At 29.5% G+C, this 25,024-nt stretch overlaps 1 protein-coding gene and 1 long non-coding RNA gene across 5 annotated transcripts in view; one reads left to right on the top strand and one right to left on the bottom strand.

Annotated features, from left to right (window-relative positions):
- The window catches only part of LOC126847436 (diuretic hormone receptor-like), a 131,148-nt gene that overhangs the window by 24,159 nt on the left and 81,965 nt on the right, over window positions 1-25,024 (top strand). For all 4 annotated transcript variants that reach the window (XM_050587652.1, XM_050587651.1, XM_050587654.1 and 1 more), the window contains exons 4-7: window positions 7,795-7,990; window positions 8,629-8,722; window positions 11,688-11,781; window positions 11,880-11,960. In XM_050587652.1, coding sequence (XP_050443609.1) covers window positions 7,795-7,990; window positions 8,629-8,722; window positions 11,688-11,781; window positions 11,880-11,960 — 465 coding nt within the window. The remainder of the gene's footprint in view (window positions 1-7,794; window positions 7,991-8,628; window positions 8,723-11,687; window positions 11,782-11,879; window positions 11,961-25,024) is intronic.
- LOC126847440 (uncharacterized) lies at window positions 1,552-4,079 on the bottom strand. Its single transcript, XR_007687065.1, has 3 exons — window positions 3,985-4,079; window positions 2,341-2,422; window positions 1,552-1,714 (listed from the first exon to the last, which is right to left on the bottom strand). It is a non-coding gene; the product is annotated as an uncharacterized LOC126847440 (long non-coding RNA).

Here is a 25,024-nt window from a genome sequence, read left to right as displayed (position 1 = left end):
ACACGAGCCTGTATGTTGTCTAATTTCCGCTGAAATACTGCATCTATGACTGTATCTGATTGCTTAGTACTCACTTGTCTATCTGAGTTTATCTGGATGTTAGTGGTATATTTCAGAAATTTAATATGACTCTTTCCTTCTGTACTGAAGTTGTCGGTAAAGAGTTCGTTGTACAGCTACGCATACGGCGAGGCATTGTCCGCTGTGGTCACTGAACATACATCCAGAGCCTAATTTAGAATTTTTGAGGTCCCGGACAAAATGTGCCTATTATTTTTAATTGTAAATTAAATTAAAAGGATTAAATTTAGTAGGTGGGCCCTGGACAAATACCCATTATGCCCTTGCATAAATAAGGCACTGCATACACCTCTAATACCATTGAACATAATAAATCCGAAATATTTACTTCCGTTTACCGGTCAAATTCAACTCCGTCAGTCCTACTTCCGTTACCACTACTTCGGGTAATTGCACAAATTTTCTCCTACCCAAAACATCATACCGCGCGTAAAGATGTTTACACATCAAAAACGAAAACCTGATTAGGTTAAAATATTATCTTATTATACTATAATACTGTTGTAAGATAAAATATCGAAGGACTTACATATTATAGTTGGCCAAGTTAAAAACAATATTGTGTTAAAAATAAAATGGCTACAAACTGTTCAGTGTCAACGGTTAAAATGGCCAACCGTTGTTTTGGTAGTTAAAAACGTCATCGGCTCTTCGGCCGTACAACAATTGCGGCCGGACATCTTTTATCTTATCTTTATTCCATTAACTCTATTTTTTTTATCTCTTATCTTTTTATTTCTTATGTGTCTATATATACTCGGTAACGTTCAGCGTGATGCATGCACGCACAGATTGACCTGGGCCCAATAACATATCCATGTTAAAGGTCCTAAAAATACTTAAAAATATGGAAATTTTTATTTACAACTAAAAAAGTTGTCTTTTTAATTATGTGTATAAAAAAAAAATCATCTTTATTTAAGTTCCTGTTTATTTGTTAACTTTAAACTTCACTAATGCATTGTAGTCTTATTAACGTTAAACTGATAAATAAATTAAAACAATATTATTGTTTGGTAGTAGTCGGTAAAAACTGAAAAAAGTTTAAATCATTTTGTATAGAAATAAATTTAAATAACAAAAACCAAGCACAGTTAGAGACTGAGAACAGTATAAATCAGTACAGGAGATGTTAGAAAAAACTCGAGTTAAAGCAATTATTAAATCTTAACGTGATGTTTGTAAAAATGATTTTGTGTTAATAAACATACCATTATAAGGAGTTAAAAAAATTAAATTTTCGGACAATCTGCAAAACTTTTCTGCTACCTTGACAAAAATTTTATCCGTAATGGTAATAGTAGTTTTTTTAAACAGATGTCTTTCGATCATGGATCTAGATATTTTATTAGTGTGTAAAACGCTTACCGTTTACTAAAATGTAATATTATATATTTACATAAATAATAATATTTGATATTTGTATAAACGCAAATTATTTTCATTTTAAATCATTTATTGTGTTATAGTTTTACGAAAATTAATATAACATTTTTATTATGAATTGTAATTTTTTTCTCTTAATAATTTGGAAACCGTAAAGCACGGATCCATTTGTCCACACTCGTAGTCGTAGATTACGGGGTGTCCGGGTATCCTTCTTCTGGCCATAATCCGTGTATCTCACTGGATACTGAAAATGAAACAAAAACATATTAATGTTATACATTAAAATATCTTTATCAAAAACAATGTGTACTATTTTATTTTTTTTTTTTTGTAAAGAATTGAATAAAACACTTTATGTATAAGTGATGTTACAGTAATACCTACATATTGAATGTAAAATATTTACTTTTAATAAATACATTTTATTTTCTTCTAAAAATATAAAAAGGGTTTTGACAAAACCATAGACGGAATAATATTACTATAAAACAATGTTTTTTTTATAACAAATTATTTACACTTTAAAACCACTTTTTGCATTGCATATTTTATTATAATAACACGACTAATTGAAACGTTACATTTTTACATTATTATTAACGAAATCAAAATGTTTTGGTTGATTCAAATGCTTTATAATAAAAAAAATAGTTTAACCTTTTTAACGACAACTGAGTACATTTAAAGGTACGATAGTATGATAACTGTAATAAAAAAATTAAAAAGTGAGGTAATGAAAATAAAAAAAAAATCCCTTTTTTATAATGTTGTTTATGTTACAAGTAGTTCAACTGAGTCAAAAGAAATATGCGCTTATTATGTATATGTATATTAAATATTTCATTATAGATAAACTATTTCATAACTTACTTTGAGGTGCTCCATTAACACTCAATGCTGCATAAAGTATCACAAATAATGTAATAATAATTAATTTCATTTTTCTGCTTTTCTGAAAAAAAAAATTCCAGTGTGATAAATTAAGTAACATATTAAGTAAATGCAGTTTTTCTAATTTCAGGTTTTTCTGTTTCAAGTATTATACTCGTATTATATTGTTAAAATATATTTAGAAGTAAAAGTATTAACTTTTGTAAACAATTTTTTTTTATACTGTTATAAAATATTAGAAAATAAGAACATCTTAAAGCCGACACGTGAAACCACAGAAAAGATGATGTGGAATTCAAAAATTTTTCAGAGTTGAAATTGGAAAAATTTGGGAACTTGAATTGATGGATAATATGCCAAGAGTCAATTTACGCTTAATTTTATCACAGTCGCGAGGCTCCTTAGTTTTACCTTATAATTTGTTAGATTATAGACTCCTAATATTGGATAAAAAAATAGTAAAAAATATTGAACTACAAGAACAATTTACCAATCAATCGTAGCATATTTTATTAAAAATGTCAATTGCTTTAACAACCGAAAATCAACTACAATTTTAAATAATATTTGATAACTTTAATTTTTTACATTTAAAAAGAAAACCGTGGGCCTTATTCAACAAAGTCCAAATTCATTGAGTTAAGTATTATGACACACTAAAAATGAACCAAATTTAAATTACAAAAAACTTACAATATAAAACATTATCTAAAATGTTATTTGATAAATGTATTAGGGACTGTTAAATGGGTTTACGCTTTTCTTTTTAATCAAAAGTAAAAGATGTTTAACATTATTTAAAATTGTAGTTAATTTTCGTTTTTTTTAAAGTAATAATTGGCATTTTAAATAAAAAGTGCTATAAATGATTGGTAAATTATTCTTGTAGTTAAATTATTTTTTTACAATTTAGTTCACCTTTTTACTAATTTTTAGAAAAACGTTAATAAACATTTTTTTTTTAAATAATAAATTTAATTTTTACTTTTTAGTCTTATTAAAGCTACTTAATAATTGGTGGTTAGATTACTAAATTTATTTTGGAAGATTTGATAAAACATGCAATTTCAGTATAATGACTCCCACATATCATCCTGTGTAGCCTGGATGTCCGAGTCCCAATATAATTACATGATATTATATTGTCATCCGAGATGAGTGTCTGTGCCAAGTTTCAGCCCTCTACGACATCGGAAAGTGGGTAAAATTAATTTTGCAAGATTTTAAAAATACTTGTACAAACGTACGTGTTAGCAAGTTAAAGAAAAGCATGTAAAAACTATTTATTTTATTACAAAAAAAAAAAAGTCAAAATAGCCGTTTAATGAGTACATTGTTTTGAAATGAAGACTGGTCAATAACGTTTGGGACTATAAATTATAATCGTTTAAGTGTGTAAAGAAGTGTATTATATACTAAATATATTTTGTACGGCGTTAAATGGAATATTTGTTTTTTTTTTTTATTATAATGATTTGTTTAGAAAAAAACATCTTAGTTAGCCTAAATTATATGTGTGCAGAAGAACCAAATATAATAATAAAAAAAAAACTGAACACCTATTATTAAAAAAACCTACAAATAAATTAAACGCGTACAGATTTTAATACTGAATTCAATTACCTTTTATAAGTGTATTTTTAAAGACAAGTGCCGTATTTAGTTTTAATTTTCGAAACTAATTATGATATAATTGACTATACCGTGTGTTTGTAAATTTATAGCCATTATAAGCATGTTAATAAGCTATTATGTGATTCAATAATTATTGGATCACACACTTGTTTAAATCGCATAGTATATCAATTATTTTGTTAACACAAGGGCTGTCGATGTGTGTCTACATAGCTCCTGCTTTGTATTGACTGTCGATAAATCAAAACGATTTTTTTATAATTTTTGAAATAGCTGGAGATTTATGTTTTTTATTAATTAAAAAAAAATAATTGAACCCACACGATTAAATAACATGATACGAATTCTAATAAAACAAAAGGTTTTAAGTGAAAATATAGTGTATATTGACATTGTTTAATTAGTTTGTGAATTTATAACTACTAACTACTGTTTAAAGCATATTAACTAGAAAATATTTTGTCCCAGCGATTATTTGGGGGGACCGATAATTAGGCAACTAAATTAACATCATAACATGACTAATATAACTAGGTAGACCTATTTATTCAAACAAAACAATTATGTTGGCAAATATTGTCCATATTTCTCTCCCTAAATTACGTTTCAATGATATTTGTTTTTTACTTTTCAGACGACAACACATAAATAAAATTGTCAGGCAAATTGTTTACTCAAAGTTTCTAAACGTTTTTGGAAATATATATTTTAAACGATTATAAAAAAAAGTTTTGAATGCACAACTGTTATTTAACCCAGGCTAGGGGCTTATAGCAGTTTGCTTATTTTTTTGGGTTGACTTAAACTGTAGCAGAGCGCTATGAAAGTTTATATAACGTTACAACTATTTTATATTATTATATGAAATTTGTAAGTGCTGGTTTTGCTTATTTCAATGGGTTTCAAATAAAAATGCTTGTTAAAAGTTATTTCTGTTTTTTTTTCATGTTTTCTACTTAATAACACACAGGACAGAACATTTTCTATGATTTTTTTTCATTATGCGTTTGCAATAGAACTAAAAAAATTTTTAACGTGATTCATTTCCAGTGTAAGTATAATAGTATGTTGAATATTTGAGGAAGTCATTTTCAATGTTTGGCAGCGGTTTTATTTATCAATAGCCTTTATTGGAATAGTTTGAAAATATTCCAGACCTTATAGACCTAGGCTGTATATTTTGACTGGTTGTGCTTTTTGAAAGTAAAAGCCACGTGGTTCTTACAGTTTAACTTCTTAGCTCGAACGTTCAACGTAGCCAAGTATATTATTGCAATTTAACTATTTATTTGCTAAATACAAAAAATGAAAGTGGGCGGTTAAGACAGTAAAAAAATAATAATAATAACAGCTACACTCATTAAAACGTTTCACTGTTGTTGGTTATTTTTAACTCGGGTTCTTTTGTGATATTGTAATGACAAAAGAGTGTAACTTTGAAAATAAAAAAAAATGTAATTCAAGTATATTCGTGTGCGGCGAGCTCCGGCATTAAATAAAATCTCGGTGCACACCTAAAGTCGTTATAGTTTTATGATGCTATTAAAATATTACTATAAACATACCGCGTTCCATTCGGAGTCGGAATAAAAAATAGATTAAAAGAAAAATATTATTGTTAAAGAAACAAAAAAGAAAAGTAAATATAGTTTGCAAACGCAGATCGTTTGAACTTTTATTGCACAATTATACACATATTTTTCATAAACCATAATATACCATGTTTGTTGCGATGATTTTCTTATTTTAAATAAAATAAACACAATTTGTATTCGATAAAAAAAACCGCCCGTTTTGTTGCGTTTAACTCTAAGCCGGTAAATACCTTTACCTCATAGCCTTTACACATTTAAGCAACTTAAATGAATAAAAAAAAAAACGATTACTTAAAAAAAATGTACATAAATAATTACTGTTCGTTTGCAAAACCTCAGATTTTTAATTTTCTACAAACGAAATTGTTTTTTTTTTTATGATGACATCGTTATAACATTTTTAGAAATAGCCAAATTAGTCTGAAACTTGAATGGAATATTCCTTAGACAATTAAAGTACTACCGATATAAACGTTGAATACTACAAATAAAATATATCATAAGCCCTAGAAGGGGTGGAAACTTTTTTTTATATTTTTCGAGCAAAATTGTAAATTGACTGAAGGTAGATCTAGAGTGGGGGGATATAACACGTTTGTTAAAGAAAAAAACCTATAGTCGATCAGTTTTGTTTAAAAGGAAATCCAAAAACTAAAAAACTATTAACAAACTTGATTATTGTGACACAATATAATACATTACAATGTTATTTAACCTGTGGTAGTTGTAAAAGTATAAAAGTTATAGTTTAACATTTACCTTATTCATTTGTATACTCATAATAATATAGCTTTAAGCACATTATTACTTAGATGTAATTATTATAATGTGCTTAAAACAGTATTATCCATCTTTATACTCCATAAAACTCCACCTTAAAGCTGTATTATCCAAATTTTTACTCAAAATAAAGCTTTAAGTACGTTATATGTATAGCTATAATGTGCTTAAAACTATATTATACTGTGATATGCTTTTATAGATTGATGTATATCATTTACAGATCCATGCGGTTACATTCTTGTTGACCGTGTCTTCTCCCTACCTAATATTATTCTCACTAAGTATACCAAGTACTGAGTACTGCCTTTTTTATTAATTTTCTTTTGCCCAATTCATAAAATATTAAATTGCTATTTTCCAATTATCCCATTCGACCATTACACAACGCTGTGGCAAACACCGTTATAACTACATTCTAACCCGGCCAGACCGTCATCGGGATTATGTAAAGACTTCGGTGTGTGTTTTAATCATAACACCTTATAAATTATCGCCGTAACCATAAGGACTTAATTATAATACACGGTCGACGGTTTTAATCACATACCTAAGGTGTGGCCGTTGTGAAATACCGTCCCACTTACAATTTCATATGAGTTTCCGTTTGGAAAGATAAAAAATAAAAATGACTGTGATGTGAATTAAGCAGTTGGCATTTGCATCTACAACTAAACTATAAACCTATAAACTAAAAAAAAGTCTTATATTTATTATATTCATATTTCATATTAACGTTTTACATTTTCCAATATAATATGCCAGTATAAATTATTTGTCGGTTATTTATGGACTTTGCAGACAAACTTTTAAACTTTTAAATGCCGTCAAAGTACGTCTGTCGGGTTGAACGGTGGCCAGTTACTATGATATGGGGCATTCTGTCCACTTAGGATAAATTGTGTTGTATACAGAATGACCTGTAAATTGCTATTTCGCTCGATGTTGGCGAATGATACATGTTGTATTATACTCTCAAAAGGCATCTGCACTTGAGTAGACGAGTGGCTTGGTTACCCTGTCGGCGTCGTTTGCCAAATAGACGGACTTTACTAGCTCGGTAGGCAGAGAAGACTTTGATTTGCACTACACGGACATTAAAATACCATTGAAAACCGACGCAGAAACAAAACCGGTAATCTTACAGTAGATCTTGATCGAATAGCGTGCAAAACATGAGCACCCTGTATACTAGTCTGAATGTTGGTCGAACTATCGGATACCATTATAGGGTTGATCGTCTATGATAAATTGTTACATTGATACATTTTTGACAATACAAATATTCAATAGGTATAACTCTTCGTGTTCCAATATAACTTATGAATCATTTTTAAATGCAATATTTGTATTGTCAAAAATGTGCTCAACTTGTATAAAATATGTTTATGATGTAGTATTAACATCATTTTTTTTTTACCAGTAAACGCCAGCCGACTGTGTGGCGTTGATGGTGTTTGGGTGAAGACGGATTACAGTAAATGCATTGCTCTTGCTTTGGAACAACCAAAAGAAATCGAGAATCCTACGGTTCTCTACACCACATACTGTTATCTGTACGGCTACATAATCTCGTTAGTAGCTCTGCTAGCTGCAGTTTCGATTTTCATGTACTTCAAGTAAGTAGATAAACGTTTTTTGAAAATGAATAGCTTAAAATAAAACAAATTATTCTGCAATTAACCTACGGTGTTAATATATTTAATTGTCTTTTTAAATTAGGAATAGTTTGCTGACAATTTCAATGGTCAATAACCAATTTTGAATTCCCCCTTAGTTTTAAATTCTAACAACTATAATAGTAATCGTTAAGATCTAACCATCCATCACTCGAATTTTTCAGCAAATTATTCTTAATTATTCAATTTAATCAAATACATAAGTTACCGTTTAATAAGTCTAAGTTTATAAGCTTTTAATACATAGAGAATGGGGTTATATTTTCAGGAATTTACATAAAAATTAACTATTTTACTTTTAATTACTATTATCAACTAGTTAACTATTAAGCATAAAAGTATAAAAAGAATAATTAAAAAAAAGTTAAAAATATCTTCTAAGATAGAATTGTAGTACTGTAAAACTAAGTATTGTCTTAGTTGTAGTTAAACAATCACCTTATACCGTTTGATGTTTATATTGGATTTGACTAAACATAATAGTCATTAGACATTTTTAATTACTGGAAATTGTTTACAAGCTAATATGTCCAAGTATGTAAAAATATAAAATAATGTATTAAATTTGGTTTTTACAGAGATCTACGTTGTTTGAGAAACAAAATCCACACAAACTTGATGTACACATATATACTGTCGGATTTTACATGGATATTAACTTTAATATTACAGGTTTGTACTTTATTTTTTACCATTATTTCGTTTAAATGCTTATTGAAACAAAGAATAGCCAGTAAAGTGGGGTCGAGGCAAAACTGAGTGTACTTGGGTCGAGTAGGTCACAGATTTTCAGGAATTATTTACAACTGAAAGTGTATACCTTAAGACTTAAGCCTTAAAACTACTCCTAAAAAGAGAAATAAAGAAAAACTTTCCAACAACCCTTCTAGGGGCTGTTGATATTTTATTAGTTTGTCAACGTCTATTGACTGTATTATGTATATATGTGAATTATTATACACCGGTTTTGAACTAATTTAACCTTAACATTTTTTTAAGTTGAAAAATTATGAAAATCGTTTGGGCGTTTTTCTCAATTTTGAAGGAGTAGAGATATTTTGTTTTAATTTTCGGCCCAATAAAGTATCTCTTCAGTGCAATTTCTGATCTATAGACTTGCTAGGTACATGAAATGACATTATAATTTTGGAACAAAAAAATTCTATTTTGATATTGGATGAAGAATGAAAATCAACGTTTTTATTTCAGCACAATTCGCCCAAAATTGATGCATAACATTATATGTTACTTACAACTATACTTTTTTTTTTAATTTTAAGTTACAATAGTAAAAAGTGCTTTGAAGGAAGACATACGATTCTAATAAGTAACGAAACTTCTCTGAAAAATTTACTAAAAATAAACCAAGACAAGTGTTGTGTGTGCGTAAAATGAACCTTGCCAATTAATTCTGCCCAAAGAATATTCTGCCTGATTATTAATTAAACGGAGTGCAATCCACTTACCCGAATATTGTAAAATGCAAATAAAAATGTGTGCCTATTTAGTTTTTGTACGATTGAGTATTATTTAAACGCGATATGCAAATATTCTTTGGGACTGTTACAGTGCGTTACCTTCGGCTGAATAATATTATTATTGTATTGGATAATATAAGCTCGGTGGTTTATTGAAACCTAAATGCGTTAAAGTAACGACACTGTGTCTGAACGTAGTTACTGATACTGGCAGTGGGAAACGCTGATACTGCGAGCGGATAACGGTTTTGAGATTTGCCCAAAGTACAATGCGGCTGTGTGTGTATTATTTATTGCTAATAAACCGGAAAGCCATAAACCGAACGGCCGAAACGCTGCCGGCACTGATTGTTTTTTTTATATTATTTGTAAATTTTAAAATAATATTGTGTTGCTCGCCTAATGTGTAAATAGGAAGCAAGAAAACTACAACCGTGCGCAAAAGAGTGTTTTCTGTAATTATTACCTTCGTAGATTTTCGGATTATCGCTTTCTCGGAAATCTTCATTATAGACAGCAAGTCAAACAACGGACTGCGAAGCTCTGAACAAAAGACAAAAGCCCTCGAACTGTAAATTAATTAATTAAACAAACGCAGGGTACTCACTTCGTCGTTGTTACCGAAACTGTCGGTTGTACACTGAGCTAACACTAACCGAATTTCCTATTCCCATAACGGCAAACAATCCAGAAAATAATATTTTATATTACCCATTTGACGGGACTGACCTATCTGAAGGTTTTCCACTTTTTAGACAAAAATTCCCGATAATATTAACTTTACTACTTAAGATACGGTCCGATTCCAACTGTGTAAACACACACATTAACACAAAAATACACATATATGTAAATTGGCATTGTCAAAATTTATTAAAGCAATTTTTTTTTCTTAAATACCGCCTACATTTTAACTTATTACAAACCTAACAAAGTGCAGTTTAAACCAGTACAGCAATAAATTAGTATATAGTGGTTTAAAGAAGCTATTAAATTTGAAGGTGATTTTTTAATTAATGCGTCGATGCTGGTCTGTAGATAATAAGAAACCAATTCACTATAAACCAAGTGGGCTCCAGTATCTACAGATACTCACTTCTCATCGAGTTTGTTAATTTACTGGTTAAGGTTCTACTTGGTTTGTACTGTACTGGTTAATTATTTTTTATCTTGATATACTTTCGGTCTAATTGATGGCGCTTAAGCTTTCCAACTGTGCCTAAAAATAAAAATAAAACCGATAAATGTCCACCTCATTTACCTCGGGGAGTTCACGAGGGAAAAAAACAAATACTATAAATATTGTCCACTAGCAAGGCCGGGTATTTTTCTTTATTCAAGTATTACTATTTATGTTTTTTAAATTACACTTAGCAATTGCTTACTTACTGACCGTACACTGTACACTAATTACAGACTGCAGAAAATGTCTAGGTTTCTATGTAAGAGCCGATCAACCGTTAACAGATCTTCCCACTCTGATATCTTGTACTTTTTTTTACTAGTCAATATATTTCCACGATTTACTTTAATTTAAAATTGACTAAATACTGTTAAATTTACCGTTCTTGCTCATAAAAATCTTGTATATATGTACAATGTAATGACCGTCGTCGGTGTCTGGCGCCTTTAGGATACACACTAGGTAGCTCAGTTGTAAAATGTATTCACTGTTGCTCGTAATAGCTCTATAGAGACGGCGACATGGTATTTAGCCTAATTATTCCAGGCTATTTGCATATATCAGTACTTAAAAGAGAAAATAAAAAATCCATTTCATTGTTATTGTTCTCTGTATTAAGTTGAAATTTAAATAAAATGCAATACTGTTTGTACAGAGCAATTAATGTTGACTCAATAAAAAATTCGTTTTTTTTAATTTATTTATTTTATACTTATTTAGTTAGTTTGGCTAGTTTCAATATATTTTTGGAAAATGTAACCCTTATGTTTGTAAAATCATATAAACTTAAGCTTTATGGTCATGTTTATATTTGTTTAAATTAAGATTAATTGGCTAAAATTTTCCATTGTTCAACAACCAGCTTTAAATAATTATTTATGAAGCTGTTAGTATTTAAAATTTAAAACAGGATTTTAAAACTCAACACAAAATATTTTTTAATGTTTAAAACATATTATATCATTTTATGTTTCAGAGTTTGATTTACACTAATCCTGCAATGTGTATAGCGGTTGCGTTTTTCTTGAAATACTTTTTGCTGTCCAACTTTTTCTGGATGTTTGTCGAAGGTGAGTAAAATAATATGTAAATAAATTACAACAGTACATTATAGAAAAAATGCTATAAAATTTGATTTGTTTAAACGATTATTTTTTTTTAAATAAAGGCCTATACTTGTACATTTTGGTCGTGGAGACTTTCACTAGAGAAAATATCAAACTTCGAGTGTACATGTTTATTGGATGGGGTAAGTGTATTTTTATTTCATTTTTTTTTTATTTGAATATACTTTCCTATTTGTCGGAAGATTGACGTTTTTAGTGTAAGTAGCTATTGTCTACAACTATAATTAGTTCAGTGGCGGCTACGCGATACGTTATAATTGATTTTCGTTATTCCATTAGAGTACAATATTATGTCGCCGGTATTTGAGACCTAAATCAATTATTACATTTTAGTCTGTAAAGTCTGGTGTAATGTTATAATATTTTTAATTATATCACGGAAAACGTGCTAGAAAGAACACCTCTCTCTGTGTATGGTTAGTACACGGTATAATTGCATTAAGTTCTTCGACTATGACGGGAATAAAGATAATAATATTATCTAAACCACGACACGAAGTTAGCCGCATTGTTGGAAAATCTTAGCTAGAACCGACTACTCGAACAAAATTAGCTTCGAACGAAATATTTTATTTTATTCGATAATTTCATTATATTTTATAATTTGCCCGCCTTTCGTCCGGAAACCCTTTAAGAGTTGTCCATTGTAAATGTTTATTGGTCATATTTCATTTATAAGTGTCACACTAAGTATACATATATATATAAATATCTAATTATCTCAAGAAATTACCCAAGAAAGAATTTATCTATGTTTTTTCACAGGCTATAGCATTTTTATTTTCATAATAACAACACATTATTAATGTTCGAATAAAACATTTGTACTTGGTTTACTGATATTTATTAGTAATAATATAAATAATAAATGTTGATTATAAAAAAAAAAAATCACCATTTACTATTTTAAAAAATGATTAAAATAGAAAAAACCTTTTTCTTAAAAATTAATAATTATAATTACTGTATCCATTACTGACTATTAATTATTATTATTTTTTTAATAAAGTATCATTTTTTAAATACTTTTAGTTTAATATTTTATTGACGGATAGAAGTTATAAAGTTTTGCTGTCACAAAAAAGCCTGCACAATGGGGTCGAGACATATCGGGGAAGGATCATACTTAGGCGGAGGAGATGACAGGTTTTATTCACTCAACATGTAATTTTTTTGGTTTTTCCTTAATAAAAATAAGCTTGACAACAGATTTTTAAAAAAAATCGTAAACGTTACTGTCCCACTCTGGATTTACCATCGGTCTAATCAGTTTAGCCATTTAGAAGATATCATTTGTCAGGATACAAACAAATATAATTAAAACATATAATTAAAAAAAAATAAATTTTCAGTTCCCATTAAAGCTAAAATAGATTTTTTTTTTATTATAATATTTTGGCAATGCTCGGATAAATGCGTTTTTACCAAGATAGAATTAAAAACAATGTTTCATTTAGTAAGGTTTTTCTTTATGTTGCAACGGCACTGACCATTTATTTAGTTGGAGATTTCCCAAATTTCATTGCTTTATTATTACCCCCATTAATCGTTTATTGTTACTTGTCCTTTCAATTTCAATCCTTCACACTACAAACCATAAGTTCAACGCCACAAATTAATAAAGCGCAGCAGTACTTTTACGGTTAGCTTGTAAACGCCTTCACTAATGTATTGTTAGTTCTAATTTCAGTTCACAATCTTATTTTTTAGTGAATTAGATTTATATAAATTATTGTGCAATATGTTACTCACTTATACGATTTTAGGCTTTTGGACACTACTTCCAATATAGTTCAGCTTTAACTACGAGAATAGCTTGGTTGTTATCTTTTCTACAAGTCCTACACGGGTTGTTTGAGTCGTTTCGAAAAAAATGCATAGCGATGACAAGAAATTTTGTATTAAAATATCATTTATCTTTTTATTTTTTATTATATATGGAAAAAAATCTTGCACAACCAAACAGTTGAAAAATTTGTTTTACAATCACTGGCACCGTTGTATTGTGCCCTGTCTAACTTCAGCTTCGATACGATATTGGTTTCATAACGATGACTGATGAGTTGTAGATTTTTTTTTTTGTATCTTTGCAAACATTTCTCGAACTACTGGACCGAATATTTTATATTATCACTGTGCACAGGCTACAGTTCATCGAGCACAACAGATCATAAACAGTTAGTACTTGGGTGAGATCAAAAGTTTAAATAATCTCTGTTTACCATTTCTTGACAAAAAAAAAACCGCGACAATCCACTAAATTGTTTTCGGTGGTATCACGTTGATACGGAACTCTTGCAAAACTACCTGACAGCATTTTAATTTGTTTTGATATTTTACGAGCAACATTTAACAGTGCCCAAATTTCAAATAAGGCCATTTTTTAAATATTTTTTACCGATTTAATACGAACTAAAAATTGGACTAAGGTTTTTGGACAGCTGTTCAATTGTTTCAATGAGGTGTTGTGATTTTATGCTTTACACCGAAGACAGAGTTGTGCATTATTCCAATACAAAAGTTATTTAAAGTAATCGTTATTCGGTAGCAAATAATTAAAGGGAAAATTATTCGAATACATTTTTAACAAAAACATTGTAAATAACATAAACATAAAATATGTTTTCATAAAACAATAAAATTGCAATTTTTTAAACAACAAAATGACTATCTTGTCCATAACTAATCACTCTGTATAATATAGTTTTATAATATCTGAAATTGCATCTGACTCCCCTGGGATTGACTCCATCAATCGACTGTTGGTTGTTATTTTATTGTAAGCTTAAACAAATCAAACTGAAGTATATATGTTTTGTATACAAATTGGGTTATGTGATGTAATCACTATATCCGCCGTGTGTGTAGTTTAACTCGACTAGAAAAATGACTATGTAAAATTTACCTATCTGGTTTTAATCAAACATACAAGCAAACCGTCTCGACTATTTACCAGCTTGTTTTACACAATGGCGCCTATAAAATATTCAACGTTTTCCTTCTATTTGATGAATTTCCGTCTTCTAGTAAAAGTAAAAAAAAAAAAAAAAATAGCGTTCACCTAGCCGTTATGTAAGTGCTTTGAACGAAAATAAGAAAATACCCTTTTCTGGAACTGTAACTCTCCGGTTTCAAGTGAAACACAATAGGTTAAGATGATTTTTCTATGCAGGCATCAATATAAATTACTCTAAAATATAACTTGACTTAATTTTAAAATTGTAACATATGTACCTAATATGTGTTTGATTAACATTTTAAATTAAAACATAGATTGTTGAACATTTTTACTGGTGGATAACCAGTTTGAAATAAATAGTTGTAATGTTTAAAATTTAGGAAAGGAGAAGGGTTGAAACAAGTTTTAAAAAACCTCTTTCGGAGATAATAAAGCTTAAATAGGTACAGATAATTGTTTTTTACTTATTACATCCAGTCGACATTTTTAACCATTTTCATGGCTGTCTTGATTTAAAATTTAAATTTTAAGAAATTAAAATGCCAGCACAGTGAGATTTGGATTGAGAAGATCACAAATTTTAGGAATTATTGTAATTTACATTAATATACGTGGTGATCAATCTGATGTAAGACATTAATTTTCGCGGAAAATATGAATATTTTGAAAATTGTTTTTTTTTGTATACTCGTAGATATCTTACTATATTACTTTGAACATTTTTATAATTATCACTTATTCGTAAAACAAGTATGGACTTTGTTACTTAAATTGGGAACATATATTATTTATTCCATACATTTATAGACAAAACATTGTGAAAAATGTTACCGTTTGAATTTTTTACCATCATAAGTCTGTTCGTTTGCCAAGATAGTGTATAGTTATTACACTTCCTCTTATAATTATTATTGTCATATTTCTTTGGCTGTTAAAAAACCAGACACAATAAAATGTTTCGAGATAATGACAATCAAAGGGGAACACAGTGACGGTTACTGGTATTTATACAACCGAAGAAATAATATGGCAATTTTAATGAGAAATTTAATATCTTTACAAAGTCAGAAAATGGTTAAACGAATTTTCCCTATTTAAGTTTGCGTTTTGCCAAAATTCATCTCGACTTGTGCGGTGATTTTTACACGGAATCGTTAACGACAGAATTTAATTTCATCAGTTTGTTCTGGGAATCGTTTTTGAATCGTATTCGCCTTCCAAGAAGAAAATATATTAGGTCAGTTCTTTTTGAAATGTTAACGGAACCCTAAACAGCTAACGTTCTGGTCGGTGCTAATTTTTCGTTTTGATCAAGTACAGTCTCGTTCTTTGTACTGATTAAATTCCAGCTAAGTGTGGTTTGAGAGTGGCCTTGTCGTGGCTGGCAAGCAAAAAAAAAGTTCCTAAATAAACATAAGCTAATTTAAAAAACATAATCCTGAAAAACCGAACCGTAGGAAAAATCAAAACAAAACTACTGAAGCTCACACGTGTGATGTAAGTGACACAAAATATAATGATCATATTATTCAGTTGTACACATTATAAAAACATTGGTTTAAAAAAAACCGTACAAAGACATGAAGCGTAAAGCCAGTCGACATCTTCAACAAATTATTCTTAACTTAAAAAAAATGTAAACATTACCATTTAAAAAGCTTAAGTTCATAAGAACGCATAAATGATGGGGCTATAATTTGGTTAACTGACACCTATGAAAGTATAAAAAAGAATAATATTAAGAAGTCCAATATTCTAAGGTATTTATTGATAAGGTGTTCTAAGATATTATTGACGGGGTATAGTTAACCAATATCCCTGTAAATTGAACTCTTAGACCTCTTTCAATGGAAAAAAAAATTATGAGAGTTAGAAAGCATATTTTAACTTTCGACATTTTTTAATAAAACCCGTCTACACAAAATAATAATTAATCCAAGCCGGAAGGATTTAATAAAAAAAATCTCATTGTCTCGAACGGGCTATCGCTCTGGGCAAACGACTATTCCCAAAGTTCAAATTATAAGCTTAATTAAGTTTTTCTTTAAACTTGATTAACAATAATTAAAGTAATTTTAGCGAAACAGAAGTGTTTTGGTTTTGCTGTGAAGCTTAAAAGTCATTATAGTTTGTCCGTTTGCGTTTACCAGAGTTTAATACTTAAAATGTATGCCATTATCAAAAATAAAGAAAAATACGATTTCGAGGGTTTTTTTTACAGTACATCATTTTTTTTAATTCAAAATTATTATAACTAACGCACAAAAGTATAGTTCAAGTATAATTCTATGTAAAAAAAATGTAATGTGTGTTTTGGATTATTATTTTATTCCTAAAACAAAATCTTACCATAAAAGCATTTCTTTCCCTTTAAACAAAACATATGTGTTCCGGTGGTCGAAACGTGGTCTAAAATGTATTAAAACTTTTGTACGAGTAAATATACATTTATGTCAAACATCCAATGATGCCGTCCTCTTGTTTGTGTTGTCTTGGTTGTCTTTAAGTTGTTTGTCTAAACTTTGTCTGGAACGTGGATTACTGCGTTTGCCAATTACAATTAATTAATACTAACAACAACTGTGTACTCAGTAGAGCTTTTGTAAATACTTTTGATTTGTCGCACATCTCGTTAAAATTAAAAATCTTTATTTATAATATAAAATAAGAATAACCAATTAGAGTACATCAAGCTCAAACTAAACTAAGCACAGTTGAAAAATGTCCAAGTAAAATTATTAGTGTTGGGCAATGATATAATTTTGTGTATCGATATCGTTCAGATTTTTCCGATATTGTATCGCGATATCGTAATTTGTACGATATCGATATCGTATCGAATATATTCAATTTTATGTTTACCTAAACAGTTAAAAAAAACATTTAACATACGTACTTATTTATTGATAATTATTAATTAAAAATTTGTTTTACCTAGTGAATTACTAATTACATACAAACAGTTAAATAAATAAGTAAAATAGTAAATACCATAGTCAACAATATAATATATTAACAAATATGAAATAAGTAAATATAATACTAAAATCAAATAATTACAATTTTTTTTCTAAATTTACTTTCTAAGTTTTCTTAATAAGTATTAACTAATGAATATTAAGTTAAAATTCAAAACTATTGTTACATAAGTTATGTAAATTAACTAAAAAAATTACTCACACAAACTATTTTTTAAAATGTCATAAAATTATTTTGGCTTTAATTTATGTTAACCCTTTTTGACTTCTCTTTAAATGTGTTAATCAGTGGTACTATACCGTGTTCCTCGACCCTCGTATAAGTCAGCAAAATATAATATTGAATATAAGTTATAACATCATTGGCAATATAAAAAAATCCCTTTACCTGTTGTCTTTTTAGATAACATTTTAATGGATGTAATACTAATCTACAATAGTTGACATTTCCCTGGAACACGTGCACCAAACGTTATCAGCTGACAGCTATTATTATATAGCTTAAAACCTACAAATACCATGTATTTTTCATGAAAAATATTAATTTCTATTCACGATATATCATACAATATAAAACAATATCGATGTCGATAATTTGTCACGATATCGATATCGTATCGAATTATCGATACCGTTGCCCATCACTAAAAATTATTATTATCTCGTACCCAAAGATTCTAATCAAAGTGTTTACTTGAAAAAATAAACACTGTTTTCGCAGCTCCACACTGAAACTAACAAAGTTATTCTTAACTGTTCTATAACACAACCACTAAAAAAAGCGTTGAATAGATGTCGTTGTTATGAGTGGGCGCGGCACAAAGGATTTGTCAGGAAACACTTATTTAAAACTAAGTATTTTTTCAAGAGTCATTACTACGAATCGCCGAGGAATAAGGTTAGCAGTTAAGTGTAACGCTTGCCACGCGGTTTTTTATAATTTTAACACAATAAAAAAAAACATAAGACTTTCAGGTGTATACTGAACAACAGCGTTAAAAGTTTTAACACAATGCAAACGTTGACACTATAGCTGTGTCATGCACTTGTACGAAGGTCTGCCAACACAATGGGAAGCAAGGCACGTTAAGGGTAGAGGTAAATAATTCCTTAAGTCAGCATTTGTTTTTCATTCTTCTTGACCTACCGTATTCGATAACATTTCCTAGTGCAACCGTTAAAACGTGATTTAACTTAACATTTTTTAAATAATGCCTCACGACTTTCGTTCATATTATGTTACCACTACAATAATTGATGGACTTTTATTTCAAATACAAAATTATTATTTGTCGCTCTAAATAAATCGTTTATTTCAAACGACTAAAAACAATTTTTGCAATTTATAATTTGTTGTTTTGCTTAAAAGTTTCTGCAAGAAAATTAGGTTAGTTTTTTTAAATTAAACTTGCAGCTAGTACAAAACGTTCAATAAAAATTAAAGACTGTCGATTTTTATTTTAGAAAATCAACCTTAAGGATTTGGTGAGATATTTTATACCGAACAAAAAAAAGAAATATGCTCGGTGCCTAAAGTCAAAGCTTAACCTGTACACCGGGTTGTTTGACAGAACGGTAATGATTGATACAAATAAACCTTACAAATGCAAACATAATTATTAAAATACCGCCAACAAAAAAAAAGAATTCAAACGGTATTGACAACACAACACTTATTATTGTTTGTCGTTCTAATCGTTTGACCGTCGATTCGATCAGTGGTTAATTGTGTTATTTTGTTTGGCATTTACAATGACTTTAACGGTTAGCATGGAAAGCCAGACAGGACGTGGCCGTTTCGCAAGATGGGCTTGCCAAACTGACAGCTGTTGACTACAAACGGCCTCATCAGCGAAACGCATTCCGATGGGACGAGACAAAATCAAGACCTGATTAATGGAAATGGCGGCCAAGTGCACGTCTAGAGACCTACCCTACCTGAATAATTTGATAGTAATCCCTAAAGAACGTCCTTTTCCCCTTTTCAAATAGTCTTCGACATAGTCTGTTGATTAGCGCCAATGTGCCTTGCATAGTTATTTTTTTTTTAAATCTCGTAGAAATATATTTTATTCTGTAACTCACTTTTAATAAAGAAATATCTGTTTAACGTTTACAAACAAAATAAACATAAGTTAACAGCATAGCATTATATTTTAAACTTGCATCCCTGACAATTATTATCAATTATTAATAATACAATTTCGAGTTGGCCTTTGACGAGGAAAATTAAATATTGCCTTTTTTCTCTCACTTCAGTGTACAACAATCGATATAAATATTTAAAAAAAATATATATTATTTATTGTACTATTACTATTACATACATGGCTTATGACTAGAGGCATTTTGAATATACTTTATGTGTATTTTGAACACTTTACTTAACGTTTCAGACATAACGATTATTGTAGCTTCAAAGCTGAGTAGGTATTAGCTTTATAACTATGTGTGTTTTTTATGATAATAAAAACAGCGGTCTAGACAAAATTACACGTTTTTTGTTTTTGGTTTTCCCTTGTGAAGTATCGTTTTTGAAAGTCTTAAATGCGTGTGTCTATATAGAGTTTTTGCCGCTCGTTATCGCAAATGAAGGACGGTGTATACATATTACACTATATTGACCTCCACAACGCTCTTGGCAAACATAAATATTGTAAGTGGAAAAAAATTGAAACATGAATGTGTAATAAATTATCCTAAAACAGTATATATACATTGATTCTTCTTCGGATGGTTTATGTGTTAAAATCATTTTTTTATTTTTTTAACCTTAGAAATAAATTTCCCCTCAGAAAATATCCGGTTAAAATTGAAATTTTTTCAGTTGAAATTTGAAAACAATATATATGCCTATTTATTTTCTTCGATTTTGTCTTGGAAACAGTGTAGACCACAGAGAACTATAACTATAAATAATGTATTATGAGTATAAATAGAAGTACACTATATAAGTACAGTATATTATACGACTGACGCGGCGTGGGCGTAAAGCCATAAAGTATTGTAATTCCGGATGAATATAATGCGAATTTGTTTGCATTGTACAAACAATTTTAACAGATATATTCTTTCACGTGGGCTCCTCGAATGGATCTAATAGCCGACCAAGCCATCACAACCCAATCCTCAATAAGAATAAACCAAACTAACAAAACCTGGCAGAACAATACTTATTGGAATAATTTTGCCTCTATCTCGAGCAAGCTGCAAGCTCAGAGCTGTCAAATTAAATGCCCCAAAAAATGGAAATATCATTCTGATATTAAAAGAATACCGCCAATCTAATAACCACTCGACCGAGAATATGACACATCCATCTGCTTTATTCGTATCTCAACGCCAAAGAATCGAAATCAACATGAGACTTATGCCGAAAAAACCTTTCAGTCAAACACAATATCACGCTGTCAAAAATATATTGACGCTTATGTAATACCTAATAATCCGACTTTGCCACAACAGGCCCTCGACAAATACCTAACCTCTAAACTATAAAACGATTAGCCTTTATAATAATTAAATAAAATAAAAGATTTTAAGAATTTGTAATTTTTTTTTTCCATAAAATATTATTTTTATTTTTAATACAAATATAATTGCATAACATTATGAGTGGTTTATTCGAGTAAATTGTTATGGAAACGATCAATTGCTTTTTCAATCGAACAATATTTCTCTTTAAAAATGTTTTATTCTATTGATAAAACAGATATTTAATGTCATCCAACACTGTCTTCTGTATATAAACCGTATACAAGTATTGAGTACACACGTGCAATAAAATACTTTATAGTCTACCGTATAATATTAGACTGTCTAAAATATTTTACTTACCTCTCCTCAATCGATAGTAGCCTATTCATTTTTTTTTGCTTTTGATTAACATAAGAAATTTTAGTTTTTTATTTACAAAATTCTTACTTTAAAACTAATCAAAATGTTTGGAATTTAAAAAAAAATATTCTCTTTCATACCAAGAAATCACTATTTTGATATTTCGCGAAAAAAAATGTTTTTATCAAGTTAAAGCCCATTGAAACTGATAAAACTGATGACAAGGTAAAAACCTGAAAACTTGCTAGAGAAAATGTATCATAAATATCAACAGAAGGATACTCAAATGACATAGGTATGTCCCATGATAATCAAATGCAAAAAAAAAAGAAAATCATGACCAAATACTTAGAGTTGAGCTGAGATTTTAATTTTTAGATATTTATTATTTGAACATCGTGACATCGGTTGAAAGGGTAAGCCGTAGGAAAAAAATAAATATATTATTAGCTTAAGGGATACACCACCGAATGATTTCAGCCTTTTGCCGAGTCTTCATATAGTGCACGTTAATTAACGAGGGTTGACACGTGTAATTGGATATTGTGAGTGAATCGTTCTGGCACAGGACAGTATAGGGACAATAATATACTTCAGACACCCTAGGACCGGTCGGACTGTATTCATTGTAAGCCACTCGCTCGGCAAGAACCAAGCGATAAAGCACTGTTAACTACGGTATAATAATAATATAATATTATATGATAATCACATCTACTAGACAATGTTCATTACACACATGATAATAATCTAGGTCCGAAAAATCCATTTTTGTTGGCACGTGGCAATACCACCACTTGTGATCGTAGCCCGATAATATAAACGGACACAATGCATTTATGATCGTTGGCAACTGCCGTAATATAATACATTTTATGTGCGTTTTCTGCCAACGGATATTTATTATACCTATTCGGCCAACCGTCGGTGATATAACATAACAGCCATAATAATATTATACACATGTACTCATAAAAAAAAAATTAGACTCTTGAGATTTTTGTGCTAAAGCTAGAAATGTGTAGGATATAAGATCAATTTTTTAAGGAAAGGGGGAGCAGTACAATTAAGCGATTGAATAAATTGTATAAACTTGTAAACAAATTGAGTAAACGAGTAAAAGTCGAGTATTTTGCTTGACGTATCGCGAAAAACGTGTAAATAAGTTGAGTAGATGTGTGAACAAATTGGCATGCGAAAAATCTTACGGTTTTTCGAGAAAACGTGTAAATAAATAAAGTACATACATTGAGTAAACGAGTATATAAATTCATAAATTGAGCATTTATAGCGTGACGCGTCACGAGTGAATAAATTAATCGAGTAAATGTTCAAACAAATCGAGTAAACGAGAAAATAGTAAGATTATTAAATCGAGTAAACTAGTATATAAATCCAGCATTTAGCGAGACGAGTCACGGAAAAGGAGTAAATAAATTGAGTATATGTGTAAACCAATCGAGTAAGAGAGTACAAAAATCGAGAAAATTAATCGAACATAATATTTTAGTGTTACAAGTCTCGCAAAACAAGTAAATAAATTAAATAAACGAGTAAAGAAATCGAGCAATCAGCGTGAGACTTCACTGAAAACGAATAATCAAACCGTGTAATCGAGTAAATAAATTAAGTAAATGTGAGAACGAATTGTCATGCGAAAAATCTTACGGTTTTTCGAGAAAACGTGCAAATAAATAAAGTACATACATTGAGTAAACGAGTAAATGAATCGAGCATTTAGCGCAAGGCGTCATGCAATACGAGAGTAAATAAATAAAAGTAAATGTGTATTCAAATTGAGTGCAAAAAATCGAGCAAACATGCAAATAATCCAAGTAAATAAATCGAGATTTTTGCATTAATTTGTATTTTATGTTTATTGAGTTAAGGTTTTAACTACAGGATTATTAGCCTTACATTTACCATTGTTATTAACTATTGCTTGTTCTTAAATTATTATTTACAATGTCCACCTTATACTATTTTAGTGATTATAGCTTAATACGTTTGAAAAAATAAATTATTTTATTTAGACAGTTCTCATTAATTTAGGGTTCCTTTATTACAAATAATTATTATTGCATTGCATATTATTATTATTTTGTTATTTTGTAATTATATCGATTGACACACGGCCTAAAGCCATTATCGCGTTAAAATACAAACTATTATAATGATATAAATCTGCTGTTAAAATCACGTTTTTTTTTAAAGCTTAGGTATTTAATAATATTATTGCATTGAACGCGCCAACGTCAGTCGGTGGTACATCAAAAACGTTAAGCGTGTAAAAAATAACTCAATTCGTTGGAAATCCTACAACGAGCTATTCAGATTTAATGCAATATTCAATCAATACGTTTATTACATGTACAAGGGTGGCTTACTCGTTTGTTAAATGACGTTAATGCTCATTAAGTATAATATTGGCCGAGAACAGATGTGATTATCTTATCTGTTTTTGCAATCTACAATAAATGGAGTAAATACTCGTTAGTAACATTAGTAGTTTTTTTAATAAAGCTCGATATTTTCTGCCGAAGCACATCCCTATTATCATATTCACCAGTAGATGACATAAGATTAAGTCAATATTAACACTATATAGATATGCCTATAGTCATTAGCCCCCTCAGCCACAACAATAATATGCTGACTGATATCGACTGAGTCAAAGTGGAGCAACAATCACCCTGTATATTAAAACTAAGACTTTCTAGCCATTTATATCGAGGCACGTTGCAAACAAAAGTAAGCTTTCCCATAAAATATAAACCGTTTTCCAATCCATATCTCGACCCCCCTTATTTATGTTATTATCGTTTGCTCTCCGACGACGTCCATTTTCACTTAATTGGACTTGTTTTCGGACATTACTTATCCAACTCATCTAACACTCCATTCGTTACAGCTGTCTTCGTCAGACTTCCGCATCCGCTTGTCATACACGACCAGCACAATTATTATTTTCGTGCCACTAACAAATTGGACCTCGGCTATCCTCCTGTACAGCCGTTGGGTATTGTATCTTAATTTCAGTTTCTGCATTCTCTGAAAACCCTTAGTAAAGTCACCCGCGAGTACTAACCCCCCCACCCCCTTCCTGTGGGTTAAAACTTATATTTTACAGTATTGCAGCTAATAAATAATGCCGTTCTGTTGTTAATAACAATAATTATATGAAAATACAGCTGATTTATTAAGGATAACACTTACATTTAAAACTCTGCACAAAACACAAGCTGTTGAAATAAATCATATGTACATTTTTTGTTATACAGTCGCGATTGACAATGACATATTTTACAAGCAAACTGACTAAAAATACTCGGGTTGTCTCAAAATAAGTTTTATATTAAACTGATTCGTCGGTTGCCTAAGAGATAATAATATGTAAACATTCAATGTAATT

This window comes from Adelges cooleyi, unplaced genomic scaffold, assembly GCF_023614345.1.
Source record: "Adelges cooleyi isolate 19-005CV unplaced genomic scaffold, UGA_ACOO_1.1 ACOO_flye_CR_arks_rails_tigmint_CR_PRNA_108, whole genome shotgun sequence".
NCBI lineage: Eukaryota > Metazoa > Arthropoda > Insecta > Hemiptera > Adelgidae > Adelges > Adelges cooleyi.
The sequence above is the reverse complement of the archived record's forward strand: the minus strand, read 5'-3'. Positions and strand labels throughout refer to the sequence as shown.